This window comes from Stegostoma tigrinum, chromosome 3, assembly GCF_030684315.1.
Source record: "Stegostoma tigrinum isolate sSteTig4 chromosome 3, sSteTig4.hap1, whole genome shotgun sequence".
Lineage (NCBI taxonomy): Eukaryota > Metazoa > Chordata > Chondrichthyes > Orectolobiformes > Stegostomatidae > Stegostoma > Stegostoma tigrinum.
In genome coordinates, this window is record NC_081356.1 from 17209816 (window position 1) to 17223548 (window position 13733).

Genomic DNA, 13733 nt, shown 5'->3' on the forward strand with positions numbered 1-13733 from the left:
GGGTAATCACGGATGAGCAATAAATGTCAGACTTGCCACTGATGCCCATATCCCAGGAATGAATAAAGAGATTGATTCCAGAATCTGATCGGAATTGTCCTGGAGTTCACCACATTTCTGTTTTACTCACTTTGTAATTTTTCATTATTTACGTTCAAACAGTCCCCAGGAGTTTACATTTCTCACATTTAAGCTAGTGGAGCAAAACATTTTGTAGATTAATATTGATTTAGTATGGAGTGAGTTAGACCATCTTTCCATATGCATTACTGCATATTTTGTAATACATGAAACTCACCACAGTTGCAGATACTCTGATTGATTGGTTTTACACTGCAAATAAATGCTTTACCTGTTATAGAACAGTGAAAATAATTCAGAAATCTTTGGCCAGTTTGTTACAGTGTGAAATGCAACCTTATTGAAATTGTCTAACTTCCCAGTGATAGAGCATAATAATCCTGTTCAAAGGTCACAATGTACTTTCAATCTTTAAAAGTAGGTCCAACAGTCCTTTATTTTGAGCACGTGAGTATTACTATCTTAATACAGGCAATAATTTACACACAGCACGTATCTTTCCAGAGCTGCACCTCAACCTCAATAATTACAAACTGCTTCATCTGTGTTTTTATACCCTCCTGATGTTAGGATTACCAGCAGGAAAAGATGACTAAATCCTTAGGGGAAAGCTGAACTCTGACTGACTAATGCAGCACACAACCAAAACTGTCTCGGTTGGTGAATAAACAGTTGCAATTTTATGTAAAGCCTCTTCCACTTTTTAGTCCCTTCCAATTATGCAATCTTACGTACACATGCAGGCATGATAAATGATACCTGTGAAATGACTCAGTATCTGAGTTAACATGCACGATTACCTGCTTCAGTAGTTTATTTACATCCATCCCATTTTCACTCTTTGGGCGGGGCAAAAGAATGAATGAGGATATTAAGGACTATCACCCCTACTAACCACAACATCACTTTATAAGAGGTAAGATTGTATTCTCATTTACCTTCTAATATATGCTCTCTTTAACTAACTTGCTTTAAGTAAGTGAAAACACTTGTCTGAACTTATAAAGCAGACAGCGAGTCCCGGGCGGAGACCAGTGGGGGAAGCAGTCCTGGCGCTTACCTTGGAGCTGATGAGTGCCAGTATGGAGTAGACTGGGGCTTGATGCAGAGCAGGGACAGCTATTGGAGTGGGATTAAACCCTGCAGGGCGGCCCTTTGCTGAGCTGTTACACTGTAATGTCTATTTGAAGATTCCTACCTTACTCCAATGTCAACTCTTTAATGATGTCCTATTTTTAACTTAGTTGTCAACTCTGTTAGTAATGCAACTACTATTATTCCTCTGCTGTAGCCAAGATTTGCACTGAAGTACTTGTATCTAAGATGTTGCCATAAGAAGGCAGACACTGTAAAAGCTTTTCACTGTAACCCCACAATGGAGCACACATGACAATAAAAGGATATTGTATATTGTATCACAGGATTCAGAAGCTTTGCCAAGTTTGGTTTTATCCAATTCTATATCACCAGATCGCTGACGAACAGTCAGAAAAAAGGTACTTTGGACTGATTGGTTCAGTAAGGTTGATGTATGAACTCTGTAACTATGATTGCTGGCCGTGTTAGTTGGTGCAAACATTCATTAAAAAAAGAATGCATTCAAATGTCCTGCAATTTGGTAACTGAATCATTTTTGACTTAAAAATCTCCTAGTGAAATTTTAACAAGTTATATGAGCAAGCTTAAGGTTATAGGGCAACAAATTCACAGGTACCTAGTACTTCCACGTTTGCATTTTTAACAGAAACCTTCAGACAGTAAAATGTCTGAATGTGAATTATAGGCACACTGTAAAACAAAATTAAACTCACTTAAGCAAATATTGGAACAGGTAATCTGAAAATGAGTCAAAGAGAAAAATTTTAAGGAGTGTGTTAAAAGACAAGTTAAAAGCTGGAGAGGTATGCTTGAGATGATGGGGAAATTCCAGAGATTAGGCTTTGGGCAGTCGGAGGTACTACCCTAACCATTGAACAATGAAATTAAAGGATGTGGTAGAGGCCATAATTATAGAAGGTAGGGTTCACAGACTTCCACAAATTTCAGTGCAATCTAGATAGATGAGAGAGTGACAGGCATGTGTGAAATGCACTCATATGTACACACAGATTTTGCATCTCATATGGATTTCTTTTGTGTCAATATTGAATAGCAGGTCAGAAGACAGAGCTTGTAGGTCAGTGAATTTGATTGTAAATTGAGCTTGCTGTGCTGAAATAATAACCCCCTTTCAGACCTTTATGCTGCCATCATTGATTTAACTACTGTAGACTGTACGCATATGGAATGTGTTTGGGCTTTCAACAGGCAAGAGGACCCCGCCAGGATGTGAAAGTTATTAGTTTTTAAAGTAATTTCTATTTTTGAGACCTTTAATTAAACACTGCATGCGTTTCAATCTCATGAGGCTAGATTTTACTTTCCATGTAGACTCCACAATATTACAATCTATACTGAATAAATACAAACTATTCAACATAAATATGATTCTACAAAAATAATATTTATTGCAATATTATTATTACAGCTATGCAATAAAAATAATCACATGAGATGACCTTTCAACAACCTGCAAAATAAATAATTACCAAGGCAGGGAGATGTTCTAGCCAAGGCTGTAACTTCCAATTTTCTTCCACCTGAATGTTCTCTGGTTTAAATTATAAGCTGTTCTCATTAAAAAAAAACCCAAGATGGCATTTGGCTTTTATTATGTCTGGCAATCAAAACAATGACCAGAAACATATTTATCAAACAGACCACTCCATTTTAAGGCAGTTCTACTTTAACTAATTTACATCTTCCATCTAGTCAGTGCTAAGAGGCATCAGTCACAACAATGGCTCAGAGTTTTCAGTCTCTGGAACATGGGCGATTGGATATACATCCAGAAACGTGCATCAGGATCTGTCAAACATCCTGATACACTAACTCCGTGGGAACTCCCAGAAAATTTGAACTTCTGAAGGCAAATCCAATGGCAAATCCTCTGGTCTTGGAAGCCTCTGGGGAAAAAAAATTGAATTCCCAGTTACCTCAACAGCAACCCATAAAATGTTAGTCAATGTATCTTAGTTTTGCCTCCCACATACCGACTTCATCTCTCAACCCTGTACCCATCCTCCATCTAAATCCCTAATTAATCAACCCCTCCCTGATTTGACTATTCCCCATCATCCAAAAATGCCCAATGAACGTCCAACAAAGTCTTTGGTATGGCCTGACTAGATTGCATCAGCTATATCTGTGATATAGATTTTCTAATAAAATTGCAACGATGATAATGTTGATCAACCTGGATTATACCAGGGCCCCCTTTACAAAACCTTGGGGCAATTCTCTTTTGTTGTAACTTACATGACTGTGACCAAATTCTACAATGATATCAAACTTCATAGGGATCAATCTGTCTCTAGCACCCGTTTTTATTTCAGCTCCTGACCCTGACAGCCATTATATTTATTACTGGGAAAATTATCTTTATAAGTACGTTATGTTCCGTGTAAGCTGGGTCTGAGTGGCAACTTGTCTCCTCTGAGTCACACATGCAAGACAGATTTTGAAATCAAAAGATTCATTTTAAACCTGGAACACAATTTCATGTTGTGGTATTTTAGACTGAAACCTGTTTGAGGCTGAGGTTCAGAATTGTGGAATGTGTGGAAAAACTGTGAAACTTGTGATGCATTAAAACTATTGAGACTATCTTGCTCATGGTTATCCAACAGGTATCTAAGTTAACTTTGTCAATTTAATATGATTTCCTTTGTTTCGTCTTGACAATTCGTAATCCATACAGTTCACAATTCTATCCTCCTTCCAGGAATGATTGAAACGTTGGCTTAAAATTCTGCCCATCTCAGTGCTCTACAAGAAACTGACCTGGTTTGACATCACTTTTTATACAACTTTCCCAAGATAATTAAAATCAGCTAATTAAATAGACAATCCCCTCAGGCATATGATTTTATATTTTCCTAACTTATACTATGAAAAACTGTAATAAAAATTTTTTTCTTTATTTCCCTGTTTTGATACTTAGTCTATTTTAGTACTTAAGATTTGTAACCATGTATTTTGTACCTACGATGGTGCCATGTGTGACAACATTGTAAACCTTTCACTGTATTCCTATACTTGAGTACACATTATGAGTACATAGCAAAATCCCAGAAACTGTGTTTAGTGGATAAATAAACATTAACATAAACATTAACTCTCCTATTCTCCTTTTAATTGAGTAAAACTTCCTGATGTGATTCACAGTGCATAGTTAGACCAAAACTGGCAGTCAACCCAAAAAGGAGATATTAAGAAAGATGGGTAGGGGTTCAGTTAGCAAAACACTTTGTAAGAAAGAGAGAGAGAGAGAAAGAAAGGTTTATGGAGGTAATCCAGAGTTGAGGATCCAGACAGTTGAAGACCCATAACAATGATGCACTGAAGGCAGCAGGCTTGCATAAGAGACTGAATTTGGAATGTTATGGGATCCTTCAGAACTACTTGATAGGGCTGGAAGGCCTTTGGTTTAAAAATGTCTTTTGACACCTCTGACATGCAGTGCTCCCTCAATATTGTGCCAAGTTGTCAGTCCTAGTTCGATGAATACTGAGATACAGGCTACTAGACTCAGTGGGATTGAGGTTCACAAGGAAGAGGTATTAGAAATCCTACAGAGGGTGAAGATCGATAAGTCCCCTGGGCTGGATGGGATTTATCCTAGGATCCTCTAGGAAGCCAGGGAGGAGATTGCCGAGCCTTTGGCACTGATCTTTAACTCATCATTGTCTACAGGAATAGTGCCAGATGACTGAAGGATAGCAAATGTGGTTCCCCTGTTCAAGAAGCAGAGTAGAGACAACCCTGGTAATTACAGACCAGTGAGCCTTACCTCAATTGTTGGTAAAGTGTTGGAAAAGGTTATAAGGGATAGGATTTATAATCATCTAGAAAAGAATAAATTGATTAGGGATAGTCAGCATGGTTTTGTGAAGGGAAGGTGGTGCCTCACAAACCTGATTGAGTTCTTTGAGAAGGTGACCAAACAGGTAGATGAGGGTAAACCGGTTGATGTGGTGTATATGGATTTCAGCAAGGCGTTCAATAAGGTTCCCCACAGTAGGCTATTGTACAAAATGCGGAGGAATGGACTTGTGGGAGATATAGCAGTTTGGATCGGAAATTGGCTTGCTGAAAGAAGACAGGGTGGTAGTTGATGGGAAATGTTCATCCTGGAGACCAGTTACTAGTGGTGTACTGCAAGGGTCGGTGTTGGGTCCACTGCTGTTTGTCATTTTTATAAATGACCTGGATGAGGGCGTAGAAGGATGGGTTAGTAAATTTGCAGACGACACTAAGGTCGGTGGAGTTGTGGATAGTGATGAAGGATGCTGTAGGTTGCAGAGAGACATAGATAAGCTGCAGAGCTGGGCTGAGAGGTGGCAAATGGAGTTTAATGCAGACAAGTGTGAGGTGATGCACTTTGTTAGGAGTAACCAGAAGGCAGAGTACTGGGCTAATGGTAAGATTCTTAGTAGTGTAGATGAGCAGAGAGATCTCGGTGTCCATGTACACAGATCCTTGAAAGTTGCCACCCAGGTTGACAGGGCTGTTAAGAAGGCGTACAGTGTTTTAGCTTTTATTAATAGAGGGATCAAGTTCCGGAACCAAGAGGTTATGCTGCAGCTGTACAAAACTCTGGTGCAGCCGCACTTGGAGTATTGCGTACAGTTCTGGTCACCACATTACAAGAACGATGTGGAAGCTTTGGAAAGGGTGCAGAGGAGATTTACTAGGATGTTGCCTGGTATGGAGGGAAGGTCTTACAAGGAATGGCTGAGGGACTTGAGGCTGTTTTCGTTAGAGAGAAGAAGGTTGAGAGATGACTTAATTGAAACATATAAAATAATCAGAGGGTTAGATAGGGTGGATCGGGAGAGCCTTTTTCCTAGGATGGTGACAGCGAGCACGAGGGGGCATAGCTTTAAATTGAGGGGTGAAAGATATAGGACAGATGTCAGAGGTAGTTTCTTTACTCAGAGAGTATTAAGGGAATGGAACACTTTACCTGCAACGGTAGTAGATTCGCCAACTTTAGGTATATTTAAGTCGTCATTGGATAAGCATATGGACGCACATGGAATAGTGTAGGTTAGATGGGCTTGAGATCGGTATGACAGGTCGGCACAACATCGTGGGCCGAAGGGCCTGTACTGTGCTATAATGTTGTATGTTCTATGTTCTATGATAAGGGCTCTGAGTGAGTTGTGAACTCTCAACTTTCTAACCAAATATAGGAAACATAAATGGGCTTTGCAATAAAAAAAGGACTTTGTTAGTTTAAAAAAAAACTGAAGAGGAAATAAGGCATGCTTCATTTGGGAAACTTTTTGCCTAAGCCCAACAAACAGACTGCTCCACAAAACATAAAAAAAATTGCTAATGCATGACAATTGGAAAATGTGGAGAAAGAACATGCAGTGATAATTTTCCAGGTATTGTATTAGAAGAACATCAAATAATCAATATCCCAACTTATTTCTTCACAGGAACATTGAGATTTGAAGGATTTAAAATTTACTCTGGAAAATGAAACTTTCAAAAGGATTAATGTTGGTGCTTGCAATCATGGGGCTTGTTCTGGTTCTTTTGGCAGTCGCAGCTATTATTCTAGCAAAACTTCTGACAGAAGGTAAGAGGAAAGAATTTATGCTTCATGTTGCTTAGGCTTGAAGGGACTTGAAACTTTCAGTGAATCACTAAGGGAATGAAATGTATTTGAGTTCAACTGAAACTTACATTTATATCAGAGATAGTAAGAAACGCCGATGCTGGAGTCAAAAGATAACACAGCGTGGAGCCGGAGAAACACAGAAGGCCAGGCAGCATCAGAGGGGCACGAAAGCTGACGTTTCCGGTCTGTACCCTTCTTCAGAAATGGGATCCATTTCTGAAGAAGGGTCCAGATCGGAAACATTTATGTGGTGCCTTCAATTGAGTAAAACTTCCCAAGATGATTCACAGTGCATAGTTAGACAAAAAGTGGCAGTCAACCCAAAAAGGAGATATTAGGATGGATCAGAGAAAATGGGAACTGCAGATGCTGGAGAATCCAAGATAATAAAATGTGAGGCTGAATGAACACAGCAGGCCAGGCAGCATCTCAGGAGCACAAAAGCTGACGTTTCGGGCCTAGACCCTTCATCAGAGAGGAGGATGGAGTGAGGGTTCTGGAATAAATAGGGAGAGAGGGGGAGGCGGACCGAAGATGGAGAGTAAAGAAGATAGGTGGAGAGAGTATAGGTGGGGAGGTAGGGAGGGGATAGGTCAGTCCAGGGAAGACGGACAGGTCAAGGAGGTGGGATGAGGTTAGTAGGTAGGAGATGGGGGTGCGGCTTGGGGTGGGAGGAAGGGATGGGTGAGAGGAAGAACAGGTTAGGGAGGCAGAGACAGGCTGGGCTGGTTTTGGGACGCAGTGGGTGGGGGGGGGAAGAGCTGGGCTGGTTGTGTGGTGCAGTGGGGGGAGGGGACGAACTGGGCCGGTTTTGGGATGCGGTGGGGGAAGGGGAGATTTTGAAGCTCAAGAAGTCCACATTGATACCATTAGGCTGCAGGGTTCCCAAGCGGAATATGAGTTGCTGTTCCGGCAACCTTCGGGTGGCATCATTGTGGCACTGCAGGAGGCCCATGATGGACATGTCATCTAAAGAATGGGAGGGGGAGTGGAAATGGTTGGATGGATGGCTAGGGACTCAGATAGCAAAACACTTTGTAAGAAAGAGAGAGTTGGAAAGGTTAATGGAGGAAATCCAGATTCTGGGATTCAGACAGTTGAAGATATAGAACAATGATGTAGTGAAGGCAGCACAAGAGGCTGAATTTGGAGGAACACAGAGCTCTTGGAGTATTATGAACCCGGAGAAAGTCACAGGGGAACTGTGGCATTTGAACGTGAAAGAAAATGGAGGCATTTGAACATGAAAACTGGGATTTTTAGAAATTGAGATTTTGGCAGATGGGAACATTCTTGGCTCAGCAAGCACATGAGTAGTTGATAATTTGGATTTTTCAGTGGATTAAGTAAAAACAGCAGAATTTATATCTGGATAAACACAGCAGGCCAAGCAGCATCTTAGGAGCACAAAAGCTGACGTTTTGAGCTTAGACCCTTCATCCCCACACTTTGCTATCTCGGATTCTCCAGCATCTGCAGTTCCCATTATCTCTGATCAGAATTTATATATGTTCAAGTTTATGGAGAGTAGAAGGTGAGATACTCACCTGGAAAGCTTTGGAACAGTTTATTTCAGAGGTAACAAAAGAAAAGATGAAGATTTTAGAGGAGAAAAGTTGAGGCTAGGATTGGCAAGGTTAATATTACATACATGGAATTAGGCAATCTTTATGATAGGGGAACAATGGACAAAAGCTAAGCTCAGCTCAGGATAAGCTGTGACATCAAGTTCATCAAATTAGATCTTTAACTAAATTATAAGAGCTTCCATTATGATTTTTACATTATATCATTCATATCCAAACTGCTCTATTGAATGATCTTATTAGGTGGACTTGTAATAGTAAGTTCCCCAGTATCCAATAATTCCATCCTATAGCCTCTGTTGGAAAAGATAACGATTAAATTTTTGTAAACGTATTTACATTCTTCCTTAAATAAGGAGACCAAAACTGCAAACATTTTTCAAGATCTGGGACTCACCAAGACCCCTATAAGTGAAACATAATATCCTTGCTTTTATTTTTGATTTTTCTAATAAAGCGTAGCATTCCATTAACCTTCTTAATGACTTGCTGTACCTGCACACTGACTTTTTGTGACTCATGTACAAGAATATAGAGATCTTTCTGCACCTCAGAACTCTACAACCATTCTCTGTCTAAATGAACAATTCCACATTACACTCCATCTGCCAGATCTTTGTCCACTCACTGAATCCATTTATATTACTTTGCAACTTCCTTATGTCATCTTCACAACATGCTTTCCTACCTATCTTTGAAAATTTCACCACCATGCCTTTTCTCCCGTAAACTAAGTTGTTGTTATAAACTGTAAAAAGTTGAGGCCCCAGTTGAAATATCAGAAATCATGTCTATTAATAACTTTTACTATAACTCCATAAATCATGTCTATTTGCCCATTGATCCACTAATTTGTGGTTATATTGCTAACTGCAGATTACCGTATACCAGCCATCCCCCATTCAAACTAATTCAGGGACTCGCTACCATATTAGATTACAACAACTTCAATTTGCAATTTCACCCCACTTGAAAGTGCAGTCATCCATAAAGTGTTGTGTAAACAACCCCATTTAACAAGATAGACATTCCATTCAAAGGTGCAGTCAGGTGTGACAGCTAACAAAACTGCACAGGATGAAACCTTTTTGCACCCCACCCCACACCAAAAATAGTGTTTGATATTTAATCCAACTGTGAATAAGTGCTATTACCAAGTTGTTTATCTTTTTCCTCCAGCTAGAGTAGCTCCAAGTATCAGTCAAAGGTGATAATTGGATTAGCCCTTTTCCTTTAAAGTAAAATGTGACTTCCCTGCAAACTTTTCCTGTGTATTATGTAACCAGGTACTTGTCCCAAGTTTTTATTCAACATGCGTATAAAACTTTACCCCACTAATAAAACTAACGAACAATATGCAGCGTATGTAAGCTACTTTTAACCGACCAACAAAAGTGCTATGTCCAGACCCCCGTGACCTGGAATAAATGAATGAATGAATGAAACTGGCACCACTGCTACGACAGGTGTGACCACAAAACGAAATGAATGAATGAATGAATGAAAACCAAAAAAAAAGTGGATGCTGAAAATCAGGAACAAAAACAAAGTTGCTGGAAAAGCTCAGCAGGTCTGGCAGCATTTGTGGAGGAAAAAACAGAGTTAACGTTTCGGGTCCGGTGACCCTTCCTCAGAGTGGATATGTCATCTGATCCCAAATTGCTGGAGGAAGGCAGACATGGAATAGCAAAGGAGTTTCTGTAATTTTCTAGTTTTCCTTGGTTAAGGGGAGATGTCAAAGAATTGACAAGTGTCAAATGTGGCGCCCTTATTCAGAAAAGGTGGTAATGACAATCCCAGTAATTAAAAATTAGATAGTTCAACATCTGGTGGATAAGGTTTTGAGACTCATTATTCAGAGAAAAAAATCAACAGGTACTTGGAAAAGTTTCTTTAAAGGATAGCCAACATGGATTTCTCAAAGGCAGATTGTGCTTGACAAAAAAAGCATGATACAGCTGCAAGGATAGAATGGCAGCATGGGATTGATTGGATTGATCAATAGAGTCAGAGCTTTGACAGCCTGGAAAAAGACCCCTTCAGCTCATTGTGTCTCAATGGTCGTATTAAGGTGTTAGGAGGAAGGTATTAAGGTGTTAGGAGGAAGGTATAGAGGAGACGTCAGAGGGAGGTTCTTCACCCAGAGAGTTGGAATACTTTGCCAGTGGTAGTCGTGGAAGTGGATTCATTAGTGACATTTAAGTGACTGCTGGACATGCACATGGACAGCAGTGAATTGAGGGAATGTAGGTTAGGTTATTTTATTTTTGCATTAGGATTATTCCACGGCACAACATCGTGGGCTGAAGCGCCTGTACTGTGCTGTACTTTTCTATGTTCTATGTTCTATGAATGAATAAGACTAAATAGAACCCATAGATAGACTCAACCTTGAAATGAACTAAACAAGCGATAGTAAATAAAGACCATGAAGAACCAAACTGTTGGGAACTCAGATTTTTATTTAAAAAACACAAGATGCCTTTTTCTAACCTTAAAATTTTTACCTTGAAAATAACACGACCAATACCTGTTGAATTATACAAGGACAAACCAAACAGACACTCTAATCTCATTAAACTAACCATTAACACTCAACAATAATTGGTAACATTTAGCACATGTTAAACCATGTCCGATTTCCTGAAAAGCGGTTTTTGTACAATATCCACTGCTTAAGACTCTAGTGTTAGAATGTTAATGTATGCCTCAATTCTGTATAAAAACAGCTGCTTTTAAGCAATGATTTTGGGATTCTGTTTCGCCTTACGTTGTGCTGCTGTGAATGTACAATAAAGAGGCTATTTTTGCCACTCAGTGATCCTGGTCATCTGGCTCTCTGAACCTGAACTCACACTGTGCAGACATCCTCAGGACCCCACTCATCACGTAATACGAATCAGAAAAATATCCGTTAATGCGTACTCTGTTTTCTACCAACCAGCCATCTTTTTCTCTTGTATCGTTAAATTGTCATGAGTAAGTTTCCTCGAATAGCAATGATCTTGCGATCATTAAAAATATGTTGGCTGTCAACATACCTTTGAAACGGCATTACTTTCCTGAAGTGATTACCCTCCCTGTGTCAGGTAGAGAATGAAGAAAGAAGGTTGAGTGGCCCCAGCCATCATCAGAGATCCTCTTTATCTCATCGAGTTGATGTCAGCCATCTTCCATGATGAAAATTCAAGGTCCCCTAATGTTGATATTGATTCAGCAGTAAGCTGGCTGCTCAGTGAAAGTACTTCCTTCTTTTGCACTTCTGAGCAAGAGAACTTCTTTTCTGATCCTATCCTAATTTGTAGGAATTGGTTTAATTTCCATGGAGTTGTAAGCAGCTCATCTTCATTTTGTGAAATTATTCACGATCTGTTATGCTAAAGTACATGTACATTTCTGACTTTTATTTGTTGACTAATTTGGTTGTCTCCATTTGCCCTCCGTTTTTGTCGCATTGGTGCACTAGATATTTCCTACCCTCAGTCTTGTCACTGGAGATTTGCTACTTACTTAGTCCTGCTTTGCAAGTCAAATAATGACAATGTTCCTTTTGAACTTGTGATCAGAGATAATGGGAACTGCAGATGCTGGAGAATCCGAGATAACAAAGTAAGGGTCTAGGCCTGAAATGTCAGCTTTTGTGCTCCTAAGATGCTGCTTGGCCTGCTGTGTTCATCCAGCTCCACACTTTGTTATTTCCTCTTGAATCTGTGTCATGTTATTGAATTTAAATTTGCTGCAATTTGTCCTGCACATTGTATTACTATCTGAACAACTTCAGGCAAAGATTCTTCAATGAGCTCAAATGGCTTGTTTAAGTATTACTTGTTGTTCCTGTCAGTATCTGCTTTTGCTCACTGCCTTTGCTGATTTCTATTATCTGAAGGCAATTCAGTGATTTAGAAATGGAAAGCATTTCCATCGGTCATGTATAAACACAGACTCCCTTTCCTATTGACAGCATGAATCAATCCCCTTATGACAAGATAGGTAATATCATTATATTCTTCCTTTTTGAGTTCCACTATGAGACTAGGAAATGCTGTGGAATCTTGCACAGGCTGCCCCTTAATTTGGTGAATGATCACAGTTTGATTGTGGACTAGTTGATTTCTGACCATCTTTGCAACCAATTGACTGAGCACATCTTGGTTTTCACTACAGGAAAGAGCAATGCAGGTAAGGACATCAGGGTGGAAGATTGTGAAATATTGGAAGAAATTAACCTAGGGAGAGAGCAGATTTTAGCCTTAACAATGGATAAATCCACAGGCCTGAATGAGATATATCCCAGCCTGTTGAGGGAGGCAAATGGCCCTGTCAATATTTACTAATCCTATCCAGCCACACGTGAAGCACCAGAGGACTGGATGATTGCCAACAGTGCTCCATATTTTCAAAAAAGGAGGAAAGAATAGACCACAAAATTACAGGCCATTCAGTCATACCTCAGTGGACAGGAAGTTGTTAGAAATAATTTTGAGGGACGCACTTAGACAGACATCAATAACTAGAGGGTATAGATTTAAGGTAAGAGGCAGAAAACTAAATAAGAAGTTGAGAAGCTTTCTTTTAAATCAGAGGATGGTGAGCATCTAGAACTGACTATCTGAAAAGGTGGTTAAATCAGAAACTCTTGTAATGTTTAAGCAATACAGGCAATCCCTGATTTACAAACACTTGACTTATGAACACTTAGACTTACGAATATAATCTCAGATCAGGGTGTAATTTTAAAGATCCAGCATACAAGATGTTTCAAATACTTACAGCTGTTTTATACTGTTCTGCACCATGTTCCAACTTGTGTACAAATCGAATGACAAACGGACTCAAGAAGGGAGCCCATTAACAACATATCAGAGATAATGGGAACTGCAGATGCTGGAGAATCCGAGATAACAAAGTGTAGAGCCTAGAAGGCCCGAAACGTCAGCTTTTGTGCTCCTAAGATGCTGCTTGGCCTGCTGTGTTCATCCAGCTCCACACTTTGTTAGTCCATTAACAATGTGAGGATTACCTGTGTTTAGATATTCAACTATGTTGCCATAACCCTCCAGGAAATGTGCCAAGAACGAGAAAATGGGATTAGTGTAGCCAGATCTTTGTTGAATTGTGCAGACACAATGGGCCTCATGGCCTTCTGCTGTGCTGTAAATGGCTACGAACTTGGTTTTTCTAATCACATTTGCTGCCACCTATCCTCTTTGCGATTCAGAAGTATTCTCCCTGTTTCTCCACCCAAGTCTGTATGATATCATCAGTTTGGGTGGAACTTAGTGCAGCCTCCAACATTTATCCTTCCAAAACTATTAACTATAGCATTTTGTTCT

The 13733-nt window shown here is 39.7% G+C and overlaps 1 protein-coding gene across 1 annotated transcript in view; it reads left to right on the forward strand.

Annotated features, from left to right (window-relative positions):
- The first annotated feature begins 876 nt into the window (after window positions 1–876).
- The window catches only part of LOC132207635 (transmembrane protease serine 11C-like), a 36316-nt gene continuing 23459 nt past the window's right edge, over window positions 877–13733 (forward strand). The window contains exons 1-2 of the mRNA XM_059643577.1: window positions 877–997; window positions 6630–6772. Coding sequence (XP_059499560.1) covers window positions 6670–6772 — 103 coding nt within the window. The 5' untranslated portion in view covers window positions 877–997; window positions 6630–6669. The remainder of the gene's footprint in view (window positions 998–6629; window positions 6773–13733) is intronic.